This window comes from Rana temporaria, chromosome 6 (genome assembly GCF_905171775.1).
Source record: "Rana temporaria chromosome 6, aRanTem1.1, whole genome shotgun sequence".
NCBI classification, from domain to species: Eukaryota; Metazoa; Chordata; class Amphibia; order Anura; family Ranidae; genus Rana; species Rana temporaria.
Window position 1 is genome coordinate 28,130,209 of NC_053494.1, and position 24,847 is coordinate 28,155,055.

A 24,847-nucleotide genomic window follows, 5' to 3' on the forward strand; every position below is an offset into this window, starting at 1 on the left:
TTTTCTCGGCTCGTCATAGTGTTTTACATCACCGCATTTTGGACGGACAGAATTTGGTCTGACAGTGTGTATGCAAGACAGCTTGAATGGAATTCCGACAAAAAATTCCATCGGATTTTATCCCATCGGAAATTCAGATCGCATATACAGGGCATTAAATGTCCCTGAGACAGGATAAAAATCCACCAAAAAACAACAAGAGAAAGGTAGCAGACCCAGTGCATTACCAACATTACTTTTTACCTTTTATTAAAAAATGGTTATCTACTTACAAACTCTTAGCAAACACAGGCATGTAAAATGGTGCCTACAAGAATACCTTCAAGATCCACAGTCCTCAGCCAGTGGTGTGGGAAGCCCTCGTAGCATCCCAAGGCTCTCTCGTGTTGCGAGGATTGAGCCCTTCGTTAGAGTCAAACTGAGTATGAACGATTTCAAAACAGCCTTTATACCTTTGTGAGCTATTGGGCCCAAGTGTACCCCACCCTCATACCTTTAACGAGGAGAGGGATCAGAGGTGGAGCACAGGTCAGATGAGCCAATTGATAAATACATGCATAAATAGTTCATAATTATCTCAGTGACAGACCGGCACGTGAATACGGATGCCTCAAAATAATTAATAAAAAGGCGGCCATCATAATGATCACCATGTCAAATAGGGGAATCCCTTTTAATTAAAAAAAAAAAAACACCAAACACAAAAATGACACGGTAACAGTAGTTAAGAGCAACCATACTTTATTACATAACAAGCGTCATAAAACGAAAAATAAAAACAGGAAGCATTCAAGCATTTGAACAATACAATAAGATGCTGTAAAAAGAAACGCTCCATTCAAGTGTTTGGAGGGCAGCTAAACATTGAGATACTTTATACCTTCACCTGGGAAGTGTCACAAAGCTAGCTTTGGTTTTTTTTTTTTTTTTTGTTATTTTTTTTTGTTATTTTGTTGCTTATTTTTAATTAAGCCCCACAAAAGCATGAGAGAGACCTTATACACACACGCAACTTTATTATAGGTCTCCCGCTCACACCGTTAGTCCTTTTATCGCTGGGGAAGGCCCTGCGATGCACAGTATAATAATACCAAGCAGAAGCTCCTCCCTTGTTCAGTAATAAGTAAGGGGCCAGCGTTCACTACAGTACTGTTTTGTAATAAGTTACAGATAAAGTGTTTTTTTCTTTATTGAAATACAGAAGGCTGACTTTGAAATGACTACCTTTACAAGGATCACAGCGCACCCAATTGGCAGATCGTTAGACCAATTTGCCTAGCTACAACAATACAAAAACACCATTTGTGCTAGTAAGAGCACCAGGGAAAAAGCAGGACATCATGTGCTAAATAAAAAGGAGGGAAAAAAAAAAAAAAGAAAAAAGAAAAGAAAAAGAAAATGCTATTTTAGTCACTGCTGGGTTGTTCATTAACTGAGGTATAAAAGGCCGTAAGAGTACTCAAGTGTTAATATCAAATGTAAAATCCAAGCGGCTGTGTCCTGTATATATTTTTCAAGTTACAAGTTTTAGTGCAGGATAGTACAAGTTAGAAAAATGTTCTGGCAGACTCCTCTATGCTGCGAGTTGCACATAGCACAAGGTGGCCATTTTGTCCCCTTGACTATTCTCCCTCATTGGTTCTCTGGAGCTGGCCTTAAAACTGGCTTGGATGTGATGGTGCCGTCGGGGCAGGTAGGTGAGAAGACTAGCTTGGTGGGCAATTAGTCCACTTGACTATTTGCCCTCCTGAATTCTCTAAAGCCCCTCTGTGGACCATATAGACAGTTAGCCTTTGAGCTCACTGGAACCTAGTAACATTGCTGAGGCAGTGGTATAAGTGGCATACAAAAAGGCTTGCCGTGCTGTGTGCAACTGACAGGCTCTCTTTAATATTTTCCCAGATAAGCTAAGGCTATATTGTATCTATACCAGGAACCAACGCTGAAGTGTTTTTTTTTTTTCTTTGTCTCATACAATATTACACTTCTCTTCTGATTATTCAACACATGTCACACCACTAAATACAGTCCAATCATCTAAGGTTTATATTTTTTTTTAGACTGCATTAAAAAGAAAAGATTAAAAAACAGCTTCCAAATAAGTCACAAGAAAAAAAAAAATTAAAACAAACCAACTATTTAAAGGCTAAGCAGCGGAAAAAAAACACATGATTCATTAATCTCTTAAACTTCATCAATCAAAAGAAAAAAAAAAAATTGTAAAATGTACAATCATTTCTATTTGTAAACAGTTAAAAGCCACAAGTTGATTTGTATCGTTCGACACAAAATCAGAATCAAGGCAATGAGTCAATGGCAATGTGTGTAACTAGAAACGCGGGCTCCTCCAATCTAGTTTGAGGCTCCACCAGTTTTTGGGAAGAAGCTTGGGACTGCTAGAGACATTAATGCACCTTTTGTTAGAATCATTTGCTAGAATATATACAAAGAAAAAAAATAATACATATATATATACTGGCTTGGCTGCCCCAAATATAAATTGTGGAAACCCACGAATAATTGTGCTCCGGTTGTCCCCACAGATAGAGGCTGCATTTAAAGTGTCCCTTTTAGCCATTTTGTCAACTAAACTGGAACCCCGGCCTCATCCCCTCATTAGGATCTGGAGATTTCCTTGGTATGCCAGCGACATTGCTAGTTCCTGACACACAAGGAAGGCCTGGTATTCCAGAACATTAGCCTAGGCCGCTACGACAAACTACACAAAAAAAACAAGTGGCATCAAACTAAAGAGAACCTTCCTGCTTTTCTCAGGATTCTTGACAAATGTAAAACTGTAAGGCAGGGCGGTGAGATGAGGTTTGTAAACACTATTATCCATGTTCTGCTATGCATGTAACAGGCAGGTAAAGCATTCAGTGCGCTCAATCACAAGTTATTTTGGTAAACAGTAGCGAGACAGTATATGGTCTACTTTATTGTGTGTCCAGGCCAAAACTTTTTTCCCATTAGTTTTATGTGGGAAAGGGTGAGCGCCATTGTTGGGTTCAATTGCTATGTGGGGGTATTGTTAGAGATTCTCCTGACTTTCTCTGAGATGTTTCATCAGGCAAGGAGTGTGGGAGACTCTACAACAGTGGTCATCAACCCTTACCTCAGGGCCCACTAACAGGCCAGGTTTTATGTATTACCTTAGGGAGATGCAGACTAGAATACCGCAATCACTGAGCAGCAAATGATATCACCTGTGATGTATTTCAGTTATCTTGCAAACCTGGCATGTTAGTGGGCCCTGAGGACAGGGTTGTACAAGACGCCAATAAAATCTGCCAAACCAGTGACTACAGCAGGCTTTTAGCAAATACCCAATTTTTACTTTGGGATTATTCTGCTTGCGTTACTTAAGAAGGCGCTCTTCGGCACTTTCTAAGCCCTGATGGAGGATCTTCAGAAACCCAAAACGTGTTGGCTAGCGCACTTTCTAAGCCCTGATGGAGGACCTTCAGAAACCCAAAACGTGTTGGCTAGTTACTAAAGACCAAGTGTAATACATTTTTTTCCTGACTAGGCGCTTTACTTCCTGCACACCAAGCAATAAATGTATGATAGGGTTTCCAGTCCTGCCCCCTACGTTAAAGGCAAAAGAAAAAAAATAACAGTAAGGGTAACTCAGGGGCAGCACATTGGCTTAGGGTTTAGTGGTTAGCACTCCTGTCTTGAAGCAACTGGGGTCTGGCCAAATATTCCTCCCACGCTCTGAATACAATTCCGTAAGATAATTAGCTCCTATCCAAACGTACCTAAGTAAATTATATATACACATGTACGTATGATTATGTAATAGGGACCATAGACTGCAAGCTCCTTGAAGGGAGGGACTGATGTAAATGAATATAATGTAAAGTGCTGCATACAATATTGGCGCTATATAAATGCCTGTAATAAATAAACCTTCATCACGCTCATCAAAACAAAAAAGTTTTAGCTGGACATACATATAAATATAGTTATGCATAAATAATATTATCAGTGTGTGTATATATATATATTTGCTGTATATGTTGGAATGATACATCTAATTGGTAGGGGACATCATTGTTCCATATGTGAGCTGTACTTCCTGCTTAGCAGATTGTGATTTTGGCTCTCTCACATCTATGGCTCAGCTCAGACATACAACTCATTTAACAATACAATCTCTAGGTGGCTTGTCCTGCACTTGGTTTTGTCTCACATTATATAGTAAAGATCCTTTTATACTACTCTGAGGACGCTAGGAAGAAACAAGTATAATAAAATACAATCAAAGAAATGAAACACAAAACAAGCACAAATCTGAAAGTTGCATCAAATGCAACTTTCAAGTAAAACTTCACATAGCTAAACATATGTTCTCATTGAAAACAGGTTATAATTTCCCTATAACAATTAACTGTTTGCATAGAAGCGAAGTTACAGGTATTACAATTTGCCAAACACATTGGCAGACAGGTAGCCTGGCTGGTACAACACTTTGAAGGGTTAGCCCAGAACATGGACATTTCCACAGAATGCACAGGCATAACAGAACTAGCCAATACATTTACAAAAAATCAGTCTCACGGGTCTTCCGTACCATGTCTCATTTGTCACTCTATAATTTACAAAAGAAGAACTTCAATTGAAGAGTTTGTGAAGAGCGTCTGTAGAGGAGGTGGCCAAGGAAGGCAAGCTCTGCCCTGCTCCCAGTGAGGATGGCTTTCCGGTATTTCTGAAAGAGGTTAGGCAAGGTCCCATCTACTAGTTTAGCTCCACAGCTCTGCATAGGAACATTGCAAAGAGCTTGCTGTTTGCATATAAAAAAAGGTTCTAGGATGCAGATTCTGCAAAATTTAGGGATGTTCCGAGTTGCTGGGCTTTAGAACTAGTACTCTAGCTATACAAGTTAATGGAAATGTGACAAAAGCAAGCTGATGCAGCTTACATCAAATGCAGATCAGAGGGAATACAACTGCAGGTCAACGAACTGAATATCAGAAGAAATGCAAGTGGAATTCACCTGGAATCTCACTGCTCTGACTCGTTGGCCCTTACATTGGACCTAGACTTGGCCCCCCGTTCACACCAGTGCGACTATGAAATCACACTACGTCAGCATGATTTCAAAGCCGCACAGCTAATGTGGCTTATGACTTCATACAATAGAAGTCTATGCGGAAAAAAAAAAAAAAATCAGCAAAAGGTAGTGCAGGAGCCTCCGAGTCGGGGGACTATATGAACGATTTCATTGCCGGCAATGGTGTGCGACTTGCCATGCGATTTGGAACTGTCAAATCGCACCGTGTGAACGGGGGGTTAAAATTATTTGGTATATTATTGGGAACATCTAGGATTAATAAGCATGCCTAAGCAGTAACCTGAAAAACCACCTTTCACTTCGGTGGCCCATCTTGGTACAAGAGGATGCCTACAGACTTAGAGCAGTATGCCTTACAGTGTAGATCTAAGGCACTGCTGCCTCTGACTGCTAGTCTCTGGAGGCTTAGAGTAAGTTTGGTTCATGTCACTACTGTGCTGTAAACTGGTTCTTCTTGCTGGAGGCTCCGACAGGGATGCAAAGCCAGACCCCTACCAAAATGGCCTCCTCCACACAGAGAAACAGTGCAGAACAAAACATGGTAGGTCAGTATTTGGGGGATGATCAGCTGCAGGGAGAACATAGGCAATACTGGCAACCTTTTTCACCTGTACCCAATAACTTTTGATTGCTATTTTTTTGGGCACAGCCAATTCAGGCCCTAGAGAGCAGGCAAACGGTAAGGAGGCACACAAAAAGGCCTAAATAGTATACTTTCAAAATACACCGAAACCTTCATCACTGGAAGAATCAAGTACTTTGTTCACCCTCCACCACAGCATTGGGTCGCTGCTGTCCTTTAACCTGACCCATCAGAGGAAAACCCTGACAGATGGATGCCGATACTTCTAATAAACCTAAACTACAATCTGACTCGCATAAAAAAAGTTATCCAAACAAGAAAGATGCCGTATCCAGAAATATAAACAGCAATGTGCAGAGTACAGTAACTACCAACCAGTAATCATTTTCATGGAGAGTACTTCGGTAAACTGAAATCTGATTAGTTGTTGAGGGGGGGTTACTGCAGTTCAATACTGTTCAGTGTTCTGAATGAGCCAAAGCTACAGGACAATATACGCCCCGTTCAGAAAGTTTTAAGTTTGTAAATATAAGGCAGTTTATATTTTAGGTTTATTCCTGTAAACATCATGGAGGACACAGTGGAGAGAAGTCACAATCTACAAGTTTAATATAATTTTGCAGAGTAGAAGTGACATCAGCAATGACTGCATATTGCATTCTCAGTGAGGTTGTTGCTTTGGACAATATGGCTGAATCCACCGAGTGTAAACCAGTGTACTGAATAGGCACTGTATATGCATTACTTCAAGAAAGGTCTTCAGTCCTATTTCGGAATAATCTCTCCATACCCGAAGCACACATGACTACTAATATTGCAGGAGACCACCATCAGCAAGACAAGAAACGGATTTCTCCAATATTGTATCAATGTGTGCTGATAAAAGCCAAAGAAATAGAAAAGACCTATCCCTTCAAATTACTGAAATGGAAATCATCTGACATGCATCAATTATATCCGTGCAAAGCAGCTCACTGGAGGCTCTGAGCACGCCCAGCAATCAGACTACCCTGTGTATGGCTATCTTGACTAGTGTTGTCCCATGGAAAGGATCACACCTGATACAAAGAGAAAAACAGATGTTGGGAATTGACTGCATACACTTATCTCCTCAATATCACAGTTTCATACAGCAAAAGCGAACACTAAACCAACACAAACATTGTGAACCTCACACAAGCCTTAAAGTAGTTGTAAACCGGAGTCATTTAAAATTTGAACTAAGCACATATCTGCAGTGTTTACTTATATCTCCTCAAAGCTTTAAGTGTTGCCTCTCTCTGGTGCTTCATTCCTCTGTCAAGTTTTCCGGACACAAGATACATTTGTGTTGGGAGGGACAGCTCAGAATGGAGCCATCTATTCACAACACAGTCTGCAGTTAGGGGGTGTTCCTTTCCTCCAATCAGCTCTCGCACTAACTGCAGTCTCTCTGCCCCCTCCTCTTTACCGCTGACAGATAAATATATTTAAACACAACCCTAACTTCTGAAGTGGTGGAGAGAGGAGAGGACTGTAGGAGGATTTGTTTCATCTCTGTGCGGCTGTTCACTTTACTGGGTATATGTGAGGGTTTACAACCATTTTAAGCTGGCCATAAACAGCTTGAATGGTCGACCAATTCCTAAGTCACCTGAAATTCAAGCTGTGGGTGGTCCTAATGACATCACCCAGCTCAACAAACAAAATTCAAAAACTGAAGGAGACAGATAGAAACTAGCGGAGAAGTTACTGCATCTTATCAAATCCAGTCACTACTCAGGTACTCAACAGTGGGTGCGGCAGCTGCTTGAATACAATAGCCGGAAGTGCTCCATCCATGCTTCGTGTGGATGGAGAAATCGATTGGCTCCGCTACAACCCATGTGCTGAACAAGAGAAATCTAGCCATGCATATCTAGTCTAAGTTACAAAAACTGGAATGAAACAAGCTACTCAAGGCATTTACAAGTATGCAAGCAAAGGCTCCAGGATCTTATCTGTATAAAATATATTTGGGTTAACACTATAAACCTGAGGGCACCCGCTTTCCTATGTACATCTCATTAGCAGCTCTTGGAAAAAAATTATCAGTCAGCCTTTCCTCAGCCTGAAATGGCTGACTGCAGCACAGCAGTATAGGAAAGGTTATTACAATTAGGTTCTGAATAAACCTTTTACAGACAAACCTGAAACCTACTTGTAGCTCTTTTACACAATTAAAAAAAGGAATTTTCGATTTAAAAAAAGACACCTATACTGGAGACAAAAACTACTGGGTGCTAAAGTGAACCTCCTAAAAACATTAGCTGGATAGCTGTACTGGCTTCAGTACCTTGTGAAACTAGCATGCAGATTAGTAAGTCACACTATGTTGGTGATCTGCATGCTTGTTCCATGTCAGTGCTTCAAAGTATTAAAGCCATTGAACCAGCATGGCAGTCAGGGGAGGAACACTTTCAGGAGAGATCAGCAACACCAGCCTCTATTGTTTAACTGGAATTCATTCAGCTTCATGGAACTTTCCCATACCATGCTCTACAGAAGCCTCCCAGCCAGGGTTCAATAGAAAGTGCTTGCTAGGGGTTCCTTGGAAAAAAAACAAAAAGATGTGGCAGAATAAAGTGGTTGTAAAGGCTCAAGTTTTTTTTTACCTTGATGCATTATATGCACAAAAGGTAAAAAAACTTCTGTGTGCAGGAGCCCCCAAATACTTACCTTAGCCCCCCATCTCTATCCAGTGATGTGCACGACAGCCACGGCTCTCAGGGGACCCTCACTCCTCATTGGCCGAGGAAGCCATGGCTCCCACTGCTGTGAATTACAGCCAGTGGGGAAACAGAGGCGACGGGGGCCCGAGCCGCAGCTGTGTGTGAATGGACAAGCAGAGCAGCAGCTCTAAAGCAAGCCTGCTCGGGTGCCCACACAGGAAGCTGGAAGGAGGGGCCTAAAGCACCACCAGGGCACCCTAGAAGAGGAGGATCAGGGTTACTCTGTGCAAAACCATTACACAGAGCAGGTAAGGTTTGCTATTTAAAAAAATAAAAAAAACAAGCTTTTAATATCACTTTATCTCCTGCCTACTGACCACCAATGTAAGGGGTTACTACAATTTTCACTGTTTCCATTCTGGAGATTACAGACTGAAGTCTATGCCAATCAAGTACAACAGCTCGTCATTTAATGCTCGGCAGACGGAAGTCTAGGCCAATCAAGTACAAAAGCTCTTTATACAGTGCCCTACAGAATGAAGTCAAGACCAATCAAGTAAAACAGCTTCCTTATAGGATTTCTCTACAGACTGAAGTCTAGGCTAATCAAGTGCAAAAGCTCTTCATATAATTGCTCTACAGACTGAAGTCTAGGTCAATCAAGTGCAATAGCTTCTAATACAATGCTCTACAGACTGATGTCTAGGCCAATCAAGTAAAACCTCTCATAAAATGCTCTACACATTGAAGTCTAGGCCAATCAAGTACAACTTCTCTTCCAAGACTATGGTCTTTACTACTAGAGTTCCCCAGCGGCGGTGCTGCAGGGGAAATCTAACTGCAGCTTTGACTGAAATGTTTGATTACTTTGGGTTTACTGGCTTTTAATGTGGGGACAAACCAGGAGCAGTAGTTGCTGTAACTCCCCATAGAAATGGGGAGCAGAAAACTAAAAATTAAAATTACAAAACAAAAAAAACACAAAGAGGTTTGGGGAGTAAGACAGGAGAGAAATTGCTGGTAACTCCTGCTCCTCCCAAGAATGTGCGATTGGAAGGATTACAGGTCAGATTTTACACATTTTACCCTTGTTCAGTTTCTGAATTCTTTGACCAAACAAGCAGAATACCATTTATGGCAAAAAAAATAATAATAATGTAACTTGTTCCTTTGTTATTAAGTATTTGCAATCATTCACTTCTAAACAAACACTTTTTTTTTTCTTTTTTTTCTTTTTACAACACACAATCAATCAGCCCAGTACTTGGTTACAATGTGCATAAATGTGCATAGTTACTAAATAATCAGCTTAAGGAAAAAAAAAACAGACATTGCAGAACATGAATAAAACACTGTCACAAAAAGTAAAGACACTGAGCCACTTAAAGTAACAAAAAAAAATAAAAAATCAACTGGGTTGATATCAGCAAATCTCAAGACTACTCGCTAAAAGTAAAAAGCTGACAAAACTTGGCTTTAGAAAGCTTTTAAAGGGGGATTTTTTGGCAGAGTCTTTGAGAATTAGCACAGTTAGTGCTCTTCGAAAAAAAAAAAAAGTTGCATTATATAGTGATTTTTCTTACTGGGGATGAAGGGAAGAGTTACCTTTCGTAGTATACATATTATTCCTGAGAGCCAGTCTTTTTTTTTCCCCCTCCATTTTGATTAAGAGTTAAGCATCACACAAAAGGAAAAAAAAAAAAAAATGACTAAACACTGTTGACTCCCAGAGTTAAAAGCATCCTCAGCACAATTTTTGCTGTTTTTTTTTTTTTTTTTAAACCGATGGAAGAGTAAACATTTATTTGGAACAAAAATCCCTCCCCCCAAAAAACAAGACCCTCCAGACAGGGAAGGCAAAGACGAACAAAAAAAACAAAAAAAAACATTGTAAACAAGAGGTTCCAGGTAAGGTCCCTCTAAACAAATGCAAAGCCTCTGAAAGTGCTGCCCCCTACTGGCACATGTAGGGTGTATGTCACAGCTGTGGCCACTATTTTTTTTTTTTTTATGTTGCTTTTTAATTTTTTTTTACATTTTTTTTTTAATCACATATATATTTTTTTTATTAAAACCGTAGAGCTAAATTCTAATAGGTTTAGTCATGAAAACCTGGTGCAATACTTTCTATTTTTTATTTTTTTTATTTAAAAATGCAAGTTTTAACTGTCGTTTCACTTGACTCCTTTTGCAGCGATGAAAGCGCCGGTGAGCGCCATTGCTCTGCAATGGATTACCGTGCTTCGCGCTAGAGATGGAAACCAGTTAAAACTATGTAATACCACAATAAGGTAGGTATATCAAGGCATCTTAGAAATGACAAGCATTAAATCACTTTTTTTTTTTTTGTTTGTTTTTTTAAGTACACGCTAGAGTAAACAGTTACACTTGAGCTGTAAAATAAGTGTTTTTGACGCACCTTTCAGTGCAACTTAGGCAAACATAGGGACGGGGGTATGGGGTTGCTAGCTTGGAAGTACAAACCCAGAGAAAGGACATAAACTGGAATTCAAAAACGAAGGAACAGCTCATTGTACGTAGTTCTAATATGAATAGCACTAATGTGGAAGTGTAAATATAGATTTTTTTTTCTTTCCTCTATTTCACATTATAATATTGGCCTGCATGATTCAAGTATTTAAAACTGATATGTTTTGGGCAAAAAAAAAAAAAAAACGAAAAAAAAAAGTGGGAAGTGTGCAGAAGAGCTGGCTGCAGGGAGGCCCTGCAGACGTTTCGACCGAGAGTCCAGCCAGGCAAAGGCTGATTATTAACAATCATCTGAGGTCATGGGGTGACTAGGCTACATGGGCTCTCCATTTAAGTGATCGATGGGGAGGAAACCGCTGACCGACGACGGGCTTCCCAAATTCCTTCCCTCGTTGCCTGAGGTGCCCCACAGGCTTGTGGAATAGTTTGGGGTGCCCCAGAGAGAAGTGCCATGGATGTCTCCAGAGCTAGAGCCAGAAGCACCTGGGCTGTTCCAGTGATTGAAATCTCCGCGGTTTGAGATGCTATGAGGGCTATCCATAGATCCTAGCCGGTTGTGACCAGATCCCATGGACTGCCAGCCAGGGGAAGGGGTCATGGACTGGCCTTGTGCAAAGAAACGACTTATCTCCTCTTCACTGGCAAACTCGGCAAGGATAGTAGTGTTCCCTAAAACACACCTGTTAGGAGACAAGAACCAGAAGCATTAGTATGAAAACAAACTTAGTCTGCTGCTGTTGATTCCTACTTTGGGAAAGGATAAAGGGGGGGGGGGGGGGGAATATTGCAAATGTAAAATGCAGGCTACTAAGGATTCATATACCTACAGCAGCTTCTCAAACATTTTTGTAATAGCTGAACACTTCTATCCCACATGTAAAAATCTGCTTTTGTGCTAGAAAAATACATAGAACCCCTAAACATGATTTTTAGGTAAAGGCCCTAGAGAATAAAATGATGCAATTTTTATGTCACATGGTTTTTGCGCAGCGGTTTCTCAAACGCAGTCCGGATTCCTCCCCCCCTTCGGTGTCACATTTGGCAAATTTCAGGGGGGAGCAGATACCCATCTAAGACAGGTATTTGCGGCACGTCCCCCCCAAAAGAGCTGGAACGGGAAGTAATGAAATAGTCGCCACTTCCTGGTTCTGAAGTCACACAGTGGGAGCAACAGCTTCAGTTCCTCACTGAGGCCGGACATGGATGGCGCTGGCCGCATCATTATTGGGTCTCTCGATCGCTCAGAACACAATAAAGGTGGGAGGGGGATGGGACCCCGTTCAGCCACCTGTACAAGTATTGCAGAGGCTGCCCAGGCTCTCTGCATTTTTACACAGAAAGAGAAATCGCCAGCTCAAAAAAAAAAAAAAAAAAAAAAACACCAGATCATGGTTGTAGCCAAGTCGCACCACCTCCACACTGGCTGTGATTGGCAGGAGCCAATGGCTCCTGCTACGGTCTCTCAACCAATAGGGAAAGCAGGGCTGGCCTTAGGTGTTCAGGTACCCTGTGCGAGCTAATCTTGTGTCGCCCCCCCCCCCCCCCCTCTTCACCCCTGGTCACCTAAACATACACAAAGAGGCTGTCCAGGGCCCCTCTATCCTCTGCCGGGAGCCTGGAGAGCGACAATGAGAAGGAAGAGGTGAGGCAAGAGTCAGCGCCGCCCCTAGGTGGCAGTGTGCCCTAGGTGGCTGCCTTCTTAATCCGCCTAGTGGTAGCGCTGGCCGGGCCCCGCTGCCACTTAAATTCTGCGAGCTGTGATGGCCGCATGGCGCCCCTGTTGCCCATGGCGCCCTGTGCGGCCGCACAGCTCGCACACCACAAAGGCCGGCCCTGAGGGAAAGAGACCTAGGACAGCCAAGGCTTCCATGCACATTGCTGGATTGAGAGGGGCTCAGGTGGGTATTAGGGGGGCTGTGGGGAGCAGCACACAGGTTTTTTTTTTACCTTCATGTATAGAATATGCGTGAAGGTAACAGAAAAAAAACTTCAGCCTTTACAACCACTCGAAGGTAGTGTTAGGACTTGCTACTAAAGCCCCATTCCCACATATTGCTATTGGCCCACCACTGGTCAATAGGACATACAAGAGGCAAGAAGGGGTAGTATTGCCAAGTACCGTTTTATGCTTTGCATCTTTAATACAAATTTACAATACAATCTTCTGAAATAGCTGATTAACAGTGAGGGCGATCATATAGAGGCATCAGTAAATCAAATTCACATTTCTGCTGCACAGCATTGAGCTGTAAGACAAAAAAAAAAAAAAAAAAACACAACTTACATGTGCAGAGACTTTTGTGCCTTTACTACCTCTTCCTTGGAACTGTAACGGACCAGGGCAGTACCGTGGGGCAGGTTCAGGTGGAATGTAATCAGAGGGCCATGCTGCATACACAGCGTACGCAGGGTGGAGCCATCAATCTGTGGACAGAGGTAAATAGGTGAGTACAGAGCAATGTCCAACAAGGTTGAAGGTTTATCACTGCAAATCACAACTCACTTGAGGTGTTAGGTTTTTCAAAACTAGCCAATTTGTTATTCTCCCTGAGCTGCTATCACTCCAAGTAGAACCTAAAGAAGATAAAAAAAAAAACATTAGCATCAAATCGTTAAAAGTATTTGTTAGGGCAGTCAAAAAATGCAGGCTATAAAACTGCAAATAGCCTTGTTTAGCTATAACATCCATTAGAAGACTGATGAGAGTGTACATGTAAAGATGTAAATCGTTGCGTAACTTTACGGCACTATATAAATACCTGTAATTAATAAATAAGGCCTCTGCTCTGAGCTGATGTCAATTGACAGAGCATGGCTTTGAGGTGTGGTGACAAAACAGGCAAGGCATCCTGCACCTCCAAGCACCAAGCCCAGGGATGCAAACCGACCTTGCCAGCATGGACCCACTTCTCTGCTTGGCATGATCAGATTAAAAGAAAGGAAACAAGGGGTATTAGCAGGATTCCCAGGAATTTTATAGCAAATAGATGGGAATTGAAGAATGAAGCTAGCTTTTTAAAAATCTATGTTAATACACAAATGCATACATTTAACGGTACTATAAAGTTTAACAAACACTTTAAAATGTTTAAATGTTAAATGTTTAAATTCACTGCTGGGAGCACTTTTATTGGATGCAGAATCGGCCACTAGCTGCTGCCATAACCGTGGTATTTAATGTCAAAGTAATGACGTATATGTACAGGCATACCCCACTTTTAAGTACACAACGGGACCAGAGCATGTACTGTATTGTAAAACGAAAATGTACTTAAAGTGAAACAATACCCTTTTTCACTTCAAGGGTGTAGTGGGGGGTCAGGGACTGTAGTGGGGGTGTCAAGAGCTGTAGTTGAGGTCTCAGGGGCTGTAGTGGGGGTGTCAGGAGCACACTGGAACAGGGTGGGGTATGCTCTCGGAGCTTCAGCTCCTTCTACAGCGGCTGCAAAATGTCCGTACAGTGCTTGTAAGGCACTTTACATACATTCGCAGGTATGTCCTTACTCGCGAGTGTATGTAAAGTGAGTGTACTTAAAGCGGGGTATGCCTGTACTGTGGGTCGGTCTTGAAGTAGTTGACTATATCCACGGTTCAAATGTTTTTTTATTGTACATGTTGGTTTTAGAGAACTTCGCAAGGGTTTCCCCTCCACTTCATTAAGCAAAGTCAATTCCATTAGAACTAGGCTACAACTGCTGACAGTCACCTCAATAGGTTAGTAGCATATTTGTGCGAGTATAATCTGTAGAACTAACAAATGACTGCTAAACAGAAGGAACAAATAGCTCCCTATGGAGTAAGCTACACAAGTAGCAACCTCATAAGACCACATAAATCTGCATGTGCAAATGATCACTACCACATGATTTTGCATGCTACCTGTGTAGCGCAATCAATAGGGAGCCATTTGTTCCACCTTTTTAGAGATCAATTACTACCGATTTTAATAGAGTGACTGAGCTACTAAAATCTTCAACGTAGCTCTGGCTAGGGTAACCTTAGCTGATGTTGTTTAAAGGAAAGGTTTACTTTTAGACAAAAACACTGCACTCTCAACCTATAAGCATCTAAGCATCATAAAGGTCACAATGGCATATGGTCAATGGTCAGTAAGGCCTCAGTGACAATGAGAATCACAGGAATGAAGGCCATTCCGTATTCCAGAACTGGATTCCTGAGCGTCCAAGCCAGAGTTAACCCAGCAAAAAGACCTGTACAGGGACTTAATGTCTTACCGCACAAAGACAGGTCTGGAGTGAAAAACTGGGACATTAAAACTGTCTCAAATGGAGACAACTATCAGATATCATGCAAAACCAGAAACAGGCCACTTCTGGACTGGAGAGCGCAAATCTGAGATAAGAGAAGAAGACCTCTAGGACTGAGCTTTAATCAGGACTAGACCCAGGTACTCCACGTGATAAGTCAGTACCAATGACTATTTCAGATGGTTTAAGGACCCATTGATCACTAGATCACCTAGAAAGTTAGGATCACGCATTGTTCGACAAAACTTGCATCTATTTATACAACAGGACCATGTCTAAATACCCCAAAGGAGTGCTCGCTTCGGCAGCACATATACTAAACATATACTAAAAAAAACGATACAGAGAAGATTAGCATGGCCCCCTGCGTAAGGATGACACGCAAATTCATGAAGTGTTCCATATTTAAAAAAAAAATTAAATAGAAATAAATACCCCAAAGGAAACGTCACGAGAATGCAACAGTGCCAACACTGGGGTTGGCATCTTGGTAAACACTCAGTGCAGATGACTGGCCCGAAATGACAGGGCCATGAATTGGCAGAGTTAAGCTCCACACAAAATGTAGAGATGCTAAAGCGATGGAAAGATGAGAACATGTAGGTAAACAGGGGTTGTGCAGGGGAACTGCATGCAGGGTTTATTTTTTTTAACCTTACTACAGGGCTTGACAAATCTGCTTAAAATCTAGGAGACAGCTAATAGTTCAGAGCCAGTTTTTTTTTAAACAAAGTTTTAATTTCAAGAACAAAATCCCTGATATGTATCTTTACAGATGCACGACACAGGTTTACACACTAGAGAATATACAGAGGTGTCGGTTTGTGAAGAAGATTTTTTTTTAGCTCGGCTGTGGAAAAGCAGCAGAGCTAAAGTTTTTTGTTTTTAGATGTTAAAGTGGAATTGCGCCTCAACACAAAAAAAAATAAAAGTCAACAGCTACACATACTGTAGCTGATGACTTAATAGGACACTTACCTGTCCTGGAATACAGTAAAGTCGGCGCTCCAGCCGATATTTCCATTATCTGCCGATGGAAGCGGGTATGGGGAAACCACCAGTGAAGACTTGTGGCTTCACAGCCGATTCCCTACTGCGCATGCGTGAAGCGCGCTGCACTCTACAACTGGCCCGGTGGAAGGAGGGAGGGAGGGAGGCCAGACAATTGCAACAAATGCAACACTGTACTTTTGTTTACTTTAGAAAAATAAATGTCTGCCTTTATAACTACTTTAAAACACTGCAGTATGGGCTATACTTTATAATTAAAGAAAAACATTTAAGCACAGATGGGTAAAGCCTCTGACAGAATCACACCAGAAATGCCTAAGCTCACCAACAGGTGGCATTGTAATTCTATTTGTTCTTTTAATAGAAGTCTGACCTCTCTCAAACTGTGAGCAGGAAGTGAAGACAAATTTAGGAGTTATTGCTTTTCTGTACTACTTACCTGGTGTGTATCTGGAGTCAGAAGCTCCCCAGCCGCCACCAAGGCGCAGGGAGTTGTTATCCCAGGCGGACATGGGTGGCTTCTGACCGGTAAGCCCCGGGGGAGGTCTGGACGGAGCACTGATATTTTTAGATGGCAGAGGGACTTTCCACAGCTCATGAGCCAAGGATGTGTTATTGACGGAACCAGGAGACCAAGAAGGTTTAGGATCACTGTTTCGAACTGTTGAATAAAATAAAAATCTATAAGTCATTTGAAGTTCATTGAGGTCAGTGGTGTGTCAACTCTTATTCTAAATAGACCAACACTGCTGCGAGCAGACATGTACCTGAAGTGCTTTGTGCGGTACTGCTGTGGGAGACATTGTAGGCATTGGAGGCACGAATGGATGACCAGGCACTATTTGAAGGCAGCGTGGTGTTAATAGATGAGGATGACCCTAAAAACAAAGACAATTCAATTTTAACGCACATCACAAGACATTAAAGCATTGCTGCACAAGTTCAGTCTTTGAGGGTTTTCGTTTTACACTGCAAATGTATATGCCTTTGCCATAATACAACAAACTCTGCCTCAATGACCACAGGCAGTGTGCAGATCTAGGAAATAAAGCACAAACATTACACCAATAGCATTCCCAACAGATACAAATAAAAAAAAAATGCATACAGCAAAATAAAATAAAAAATATAACCCAAAATAAGGCCCTGGACGCAACTTTGTCCTTTATTTCATTGCTATTGAATGCAGCAGATCATCACGCTGCTCAGCACAGCTCTCCGAATAGGCCCATTGCATTCTAAACATCTACATGCAAAACTATATGCTGTACACATTGTTTTTTATGCCTATGTAGCTGAGCGATGTGAAAATGCTTTCATACATTTGTCTATATGTCCTACTCAGAACTGAAACTGTGCATCCCAGGAGTATCCCAAGACATCTCAGTATAGGGAAGGCTGCAGGTACTCACCACTATTTCTGTCCCTGAGGTGGTCCACACCCCGCACAGTATTAATTGACATATTATTGATGACACTGCCAGGAGTGACATAAGGGTCAGTTTCTGGGTCAATGTTTGGATATCCTTTCCATGGCTCACCAGGGCGAAATTCTGAAATAAAGCATTTGAGCTCTCAGTACAACAGACAAGAAAGAAAGAGTACCTCAAATGCACCAAAGCCTGAAACTAATCAGGAGTGGACCCCCCCTCCACCCTCCAATCCTAGCTTACTGCACAAGTATAAATACAGTAAATCCACCTAATGAGCAACTTAAAGCAAAGCTCTGAACATTTTCTGACATTTTTCTCATGACCTCTTGGTATCTGTAGTCGCTCATGTTCCTAAAGTAAAACAGACTAGAACAGAACTCAGGTCTAAGGCTTTTTATATCATTTCTAAAAGGAAGAGAGATTTGAATATTGATATGTAATTTCTGAAATAGAGAGAGTTCCCAATGTGCAAATAAGCTGATCTCCAAAATCAAACAACCAAATAAATTTTAAAGCGGTGGGGGGGTGGGAGAAAAAAATATTTTCCCTGCAATATAATATCATAATGTGCCAGTATGCATTGCATTAGGACATTATGCAAGACTTAGCCTTAGAACAAAGTCCACCAGTCACTGCTGGCAGGGCTTCCTTCCAGGTTTGCCTAAATGGATGAGCCGCAATGACATCAAATGAGCATGGGAGCCTCAGCCGCAGCTCTGAAGGAAAAAGGCACAAGTATGTCGTTCCTTCAAAGCGCATTCTCTGGTGATGTCACTGGCTGCAGACACACTGAATATCTCCTTAACGGTGCACGTTTAGGATATATTTTTTTTGTACCTATAGGTAAGCTTTATTATAAGCTTACCAGTAGGTACAAGTGTCCAACGGGAGGTCGCTACCACTTTAAGAATACAACATGTCTACTTAAAAGGAAATCTCTAATGACAAATACAGAGACTGCCATTGCTGAATGCTTCTGAAAATGCTAACTGCCTGGATGTCATGTGGACTTACTGGTTTTGTTACTCCGAGACCTTGAACAACTATGGTACTTTATTACTCAGACCTGGAACAAGTATGCACACACTAGGAGTTTTGTTCCAGGTCATGGACTTAAAACACTGCTAGAGACAGCCACACAGATTAGCATTTTTAGAAAGAGGTCCGCAAGAGCAGTGTCCAAATCCCTCCAAATATAGTTTTCCTTTAATGCCCCACACCCGATTGGGTCTTCCTGTCCATTTTTCAGGCGGACTCAAGCGCACCCCTCCAATCTCCTTAATGTAGCGACAGGTGTAAATGGACACGAGTCCGCTTGCATCTAATTAGATGAGCTAAAAACAGACGAGGATCTGTTCCTCCTCCGTCTAGCGAACTGGATCAGATGGCAGTTGGATGTAAACAGACAAGCAATTAATTTACATCCAAAAGACCATAGACGAGAAAGGGCTGTGTCTGTTCTGCATAAGCGGAGTGAACCAGTCAGTCATCCACCTGCACAGCAGGGATCAGTGGACGGATCCCCCGTTGAGCAAGTGGCAGAATCAGCCCCATGTGGAAGGGAGAATCCGATATAGTCATTGTATAGCTGTACCTGCTCCCATTAATTTCAACACCATGCCTGACAAATGAAGCACAACGATTACCAGAGTTCTTTAAAGCAAAACAAAAACTATAATGGCAGTAGTCGCTCACCCGGTGGCCAGCTGACACTGCTGGAGCCATTTGGCGATTTGGCACTGGGCCAGCCATCCCCTATAGATCCTGGAGGGCTGGATGGAGAATTACTGCTGTTCATGTATTCATAAGAACCAAATGGAGAATCTTCAAGCCTAAAGCCACTAGAAATAGCACCTGTAAAGGGAAGAAAATGTCCAGTGAGATGCTGAACTTAAACCAACCCCAGGTAAAAACTCTGCCCACTCAATGTCACTTACCATGTTTACTGGAGTTCTGGTCCAGTGAAGTATTAGGAGACATGCTGTCAACTGTAGTCCATTTCCTCAGACGGGACTGTGGTTCTTTCATGCCCCCAAGTTCCATATTTACATTTGAGTTTAAGCCTAGAACATAAAGCAAAGATTAGAATATGCTGTGTAAGTATTAGAAACATAGAAGAAGAAATGGCTAATAAGAGTAGACCAACACTGCATCATGGAAGATCTCCCTTGACAAAGCAATATACACTATATATTATAAGACACGGGTAGGCTTGGATGGCATACTCCATCTACAATTGCTGGCCAAGACCATCTCAGTTTTCATGCCATACTTGACAATAATTTTATATGAATTTATATGTTCTGAAAAGCACAAAACCACCTTTTTGAAAATAAAATTGTTATGTAAAAGATGATGTTACCCCGAGTAAATAGATACCCAACCAGTCATGCTTTGACACTGCGTACGCTCGTGGAATAGCGTCAAACTACGGTACTTAAAAATCTCCATAGGCGACACTTTAAAAATGTTTACAGATTACCTGCTTAGAGTTACACAGGAGTTCGAGAGCTACAATTATTGCTCTCACTCTAACGATCATTGCAATACCTCACATATGTGGTTTGAACAACGTTTAGATATGTGGGCACAATTTAAGTACAAGTTCATGCGAGCTCGGAGAGACAGGGCGCTTAAAAAAAAAAAAAAAAAAAATGTATGCATGCATGTATAATATATATATATATATATATATATATATATATATATATATATATATATATATATATATATATATATATATATATATATATATATATATATATATATATATATATATATACACACACATACACACAAACACATTTTTACACTATCCTTTTAACAAAAAAAACATTGATCACTTTTACTCCTTGTAAAAGAAATAAGCATGACAGGGCCTCTTTTTTGTAAGATCTGGGGGCAAAAATAATTCAGATCTCACATTTGCACTTAGAAGCACCTCTCACGCCACCTCAAAAAGTGATCCTGTGGTGAATCCGTCGCTATAGCAGCTACCTGAACGTCAAACTAATGACATATATATATATATATATATATATATATATATATATATATATATATATATATATATATATATATATATATATATATATATATATATATATTTATATTACACACACACACATACACACAGTGGGCGGTCCAGAAGTGGTTAATAAACGTTTGGACTACCAAGTCTTAAGTGACAAACCCAGTAGGTACAAAGCAAACACCTAAATGGAGATCTGAATAGAGCCAACTGAAGACAAAACACCATAGAGTGTTCAGCTACTAGGTATTCTGGCAGCCACAAAAACGTGGATACTTTAGAAAGCAGGTGATCTGTATAAGGGTAAGTGAATCAGGAATCTGAGAAACACTAAAGACAGTTTAAGAAAATGACCTGTAATATGGTAATCGTACATGTTAAAGCTGCTAGGTAGAGGGTATATACAACATGCACACTCAGTTTCAAATTTGAGCAGGTGAATGACAGCATTTAGTAAATGAAATAGAATGCACTCACCTAATGGGAAGCCATTGAAAGTGTTGATGGGTGATGGGACTTTGGGATGTTCCGGAGCCGAGTGGGGCATCACATTTTCAAGGTAGGACTTCATAGGAGGCTGGTGGTGCATTGGTTGCTGAGAAGGAGGCATAGCTTGCTTCATCAAGAGATTGGGATCAAGCTGGCGGGACTGTTGCATACCAAGAGATCGGGCCTTAAAAAGTTAGTGTCATTGTTAGACATAAGATGTGGTAAAGACATTGCCATGCTCATTAATGTTACCGACTTGTGTTCTTATTCAGATACACTCAGCTGGGCCATGCTTAAGAGAAGAAGCTACACACAGATCCTAATATTTAAACATTTACACGAGTAATAGAGCTTCAAAAACCTATAAACATTGTAGGCCTTGCATATGGACCATTGGACTGAAAGAACAGCCTCTTCCCTGAACTAGTTCTAGGGAGGACACTAAAATGTTGAAGTTCCCCTCACATTCATTCTCAGGGACAATGGTCACTAATACAAGTAGAGGGGTGCATGTCCACGGACAGAAAAAGAAAACCCAGAACTCTGACTTGACCATCTAAAAAATATAAAAAAAGAGAAAATATAGTTTTTGCCTAGAGACACTTTAAAGCCAGGGGTCACTAGCTTTATTAAGATCAGCAATGCCAACATTCATTTTTTCCCTCATGACAGAAAACATCACATATTCATGTAGACAAAATATGAAGGCATGAAAATTGTACATTCACCTACCTGTTGTTCCTGCTGCTGCTGCTGCTGCTGCTGGCGCCCCCCTGTGGGCATTCCTCCTCTTTGATTCTGCACTTTCTGCTGTTGAGCCAATAACCGCTTAAAAAAAAAAAAAAAAAACACAACATGAACATGCTCAAACAAGGAGGTTACTAATGCATGATAAAGGTATAATGAATAACAGGAAGAGGAGTGCAAATTGGGTCTGAGAGAAACAAATAAATTATATTATACACACACTCTACTGTGCAAAAGTTTTAGGAAAATTTGAAAATGTTTGTACATTTTAAATGCTTTTTAAAAATAGAAGTTTATTTTTATGAATTAACAAAATGGAAAGTAAAAATGGAACAGAAGAGAAATCCAAATCAAAATTTGGTGTGACCAACCCTTTGCCTTTAAATCAGTATCAATTCTTCTAGGTACACTTGCACACAGCTTTTGAAGGAACTCAGTAGGTAGGTTGGAGAACTAACCACAGATCTTCTGTGAATGTAGGCTGCCACAAATCCTTCTGTCTCTTCATGTAAACTCAGACATGAGAGCAGGGCTCTGTGGGGGGCCAAACCATCACTTCCAGGACTCCTCCTTTACACTGAAGATAGTTCTAAATGACATTGGCTGTATGTTTGGAGTCACTGTCCAGCTGCAAAAATGTAGGGCCAATCATATGCCTTCCTGATAGTAAGGCATGATGGATAAGTATCTACCTGTATTTCTCAGCATTGAGGACACCGTTGATCCTGACCAAACCTCCAACTCTATTTGCAGAAATGCAGCTCCAAACTTGCAAGGAACCTCCAACCATGCTTCAATGTTGCATACAGCCACTCATTGTACTGCTTCTCCAGCCTTTCCCGAACAAACTGCCTCCTGCTACAGTCAAATATTTCACATTTTGACTCCTCAGTCCAGAGCTCCCAGTTCCTTTGTTATTGTGCATAGAACAGCTTAGCCTTGCTTCCATATTGGAGGTTTGGCTTTTTGGCTGCAATTCTTCCATGAAGACCACTTCTGACCAGACTTCTCCGGACAGTAGGTGGGTGTATCTGGGTTTCCATCAGTTCTGTGCTGATGGCACTGGTGGACATCTTCCGATGTTGAAGGGAAGGAAGCATGATGTGTCTTTCATCTGCTGCATTAAAGTTCCTTGGCCAACCACTGCGTCTACGGTCCTCAACATTGCATGTTTCTTTGTGCTTTCTCAAAAGAGTCTGCTTTGAAGTCAGGCTCACACGTATATGCCAATTAAATGCCGTTTCCCCGCATTCAATTCGCATAGCAGGAGAATCTGACTGGCTTTCTATGGAGCTGGGTTCACATATCTCCACAGCGGGTCCGGTGCAGTGTGCTGGAAAACGCTTGCTTTTTTGGTGTGTTTCAGGTTCGATTTCAGCCCAAAATTCGGGCTGAAATCAGACCTGAACCGGTGAACCTGCATGCATCGGACCCCTGCTGTGAGCTGCATGCGGGGGTGGTGTGAATCCGGCCTGAAATCTGTGTCTGGGAGAGAAGTATAACCACCTTGTATGCTCAGTCTTGCCATGGTGTATGACCTGTGACATGAAACTGTCTTCCACACACTCACCTTCCTCACCCAGTTTTAAGCCTTCTGGCACAGCCGTTTCAGTTATTGACTGTTTCAACTCACATATGAAATTGATGATTAGCCCTTGCTTGGCATAGTTGATTAATCATACGCCTGACTCTAATCCTAACTTAGTGCAAGTGAACAAGTTGTGCAATTGATGCTAGAGTCCAAAGAGTATATCACACCAAATATTGATTCCTGTTTTCGCACTTTGCATTTTGAAAATTGATAAAAACAATTACATATTATACATCTAAAAACATTCTTTTACAGCATTTCTTCACACCTTGCTAAAATTTTTGAGATGTGTACGTGTGTATATATATATATATATATATATATATATATATATATATATATATATATATATATATATATATATATATATATATATATATATATATAGTATGTGTCCATGTTGGAATACATAGTAAACACTAGAAATGGCTTCACATATCCAACAAAATCTGGCAGGACTGATATAAAAATCAAAGCAAAACTTACTTGCAGCTGAGAGATCTGAGTGAGCTGGGAAAGTTGACTTAGTTGTGAGAGTTGGTTCAACATGGCTACTTGTTGGGGGCCAAACAGTGGATGATTCATTCCCCCATTGTTAGGCGGATACTTCAGTAAAGGAGGGACCTGAAGAAAAAACATAATTAAAGCTATACAAATCAAGTTATATTAAAATCATAATATCAGCATGCATGGTAAATTGTTCCTTTCCAAAAATACTTCTGATAACAGGCAAGTCCCATCTTCATTCACTTGAAAAGCTACGGTACCCTTAGGAGCTTTTTAGCACACATTTCTAGGTGTTGGATACCTGCTCCTCATATATGCAGCCTCTTGGTGGAGGGGCATTGGTGCCGAGTGGCCGCATATTTCCTTCCATTAGTGCAAATACAGCTGTGCCGAGAGCATGCGCCCTGCGCACTCCCGGTCGGTTGCCGCGGGGCCAACGAAAAGCTCCCGATCGCTGCTTGTTGATCGGGAGCGCTCCGATCTGACCGCCCTGACACCTGACAACCGGTTTTAAGGAGATAAAGTCAGCCTATACTTTGCAGTTTTTTTTCTTTAAATATCCCTAGGTTCGGTAATTTCTTTATTCCATGACTCCAGCACTTTATTGTGAAAGTAGATAATTTGGAGCATTGAGAGTCACCACCTAAATGCTCACTTATACTAAACATCTGAGTTGCAAGAAGTTTCCAGAATTTTCAGAACGGAGTGGCAGCTCTGTACTTTTTGGGTGAAAAGTAACCTTTGCTCTTTGCTTCACCTACAGTTTATTTTTTTAATAGAGCCATTAGTTCTATTAAGAAAGCCCATACTAAGAACAATACATAGCAAACATTAAAACATACTCTACACTTGTTCAATACATATAATTTACCCCATCTAACCTAATGCCACATAGGGAGTTTTCCCTTGAGGGCTGCTGCTTTGCAATCA

General features: G+C 41.1%; 1 protein-coding gene and 1 non-coding gene across 2 annotated transcripts in view; one reads left to right on the plus strand and one right to left on the minus strand.

Annotated features, from left to right (window-relative positions):
- Positions 1-9,497: 9,497 nt before the first annotated feature.
- TNRC6A (trinucleotide repeat containing adaptor 6A) overlaps positions 9,498-24,847 on the minus strand; it is a 56,964-nt gene continuing 41,614 nt past the window's right edge. Inside the window, exons 12-22 of the mRNA XM_040356523.1 lie at positions 23,897-24,034; positions 21,805-21,900; positions 21,061-21,256; positions 19,490-19,615; positions 19,248-19,406; positions 17,532-17,672; positions 16,887-16,997; positions 16,559-16,780; positions 13,344-13,414; positions 13,125-13,264; positions 9,498-11,520 (exon numbers count right to left, since the gene is read on the minus strand). Of these exons, the coding sequence (XP_040212457.1) occupies positions 11,154-11,520; positions 13,125-13,264; positions 13,344-13,414; positions 16,559-16,780; positions 16,887-16,997; positions 17,532-17,672; positions 19,248-19,406; positions 19,490-19,615; positions 21,061-21,256; positions 21,805-21,900; positions 23,897-24,034 (1,767 nt within the window). The 3' untranslated portion in view covers positions 9,498-11,153. The remainder of the gene's footprint in view (positions 11,521-13,124; positions 13,265-13,343; positions 13,415-16,558; positions 16,781-16,886; positions 16,998-17,531; positions 17,673-19,247; positions 19,407-19,489; positions 19,616-21,060; positions 21,257-21,804; positions 21,901-23,896; positions 24,035-24,847) is intronic.
- Positions 15,416-15,517, plus strand: LOC120944570. Its single transcript, XR_005750432.1, has one exon. It is a non-coding gene; the product is annotated as a U6 spliceosomal RNA (small nuclear RNA).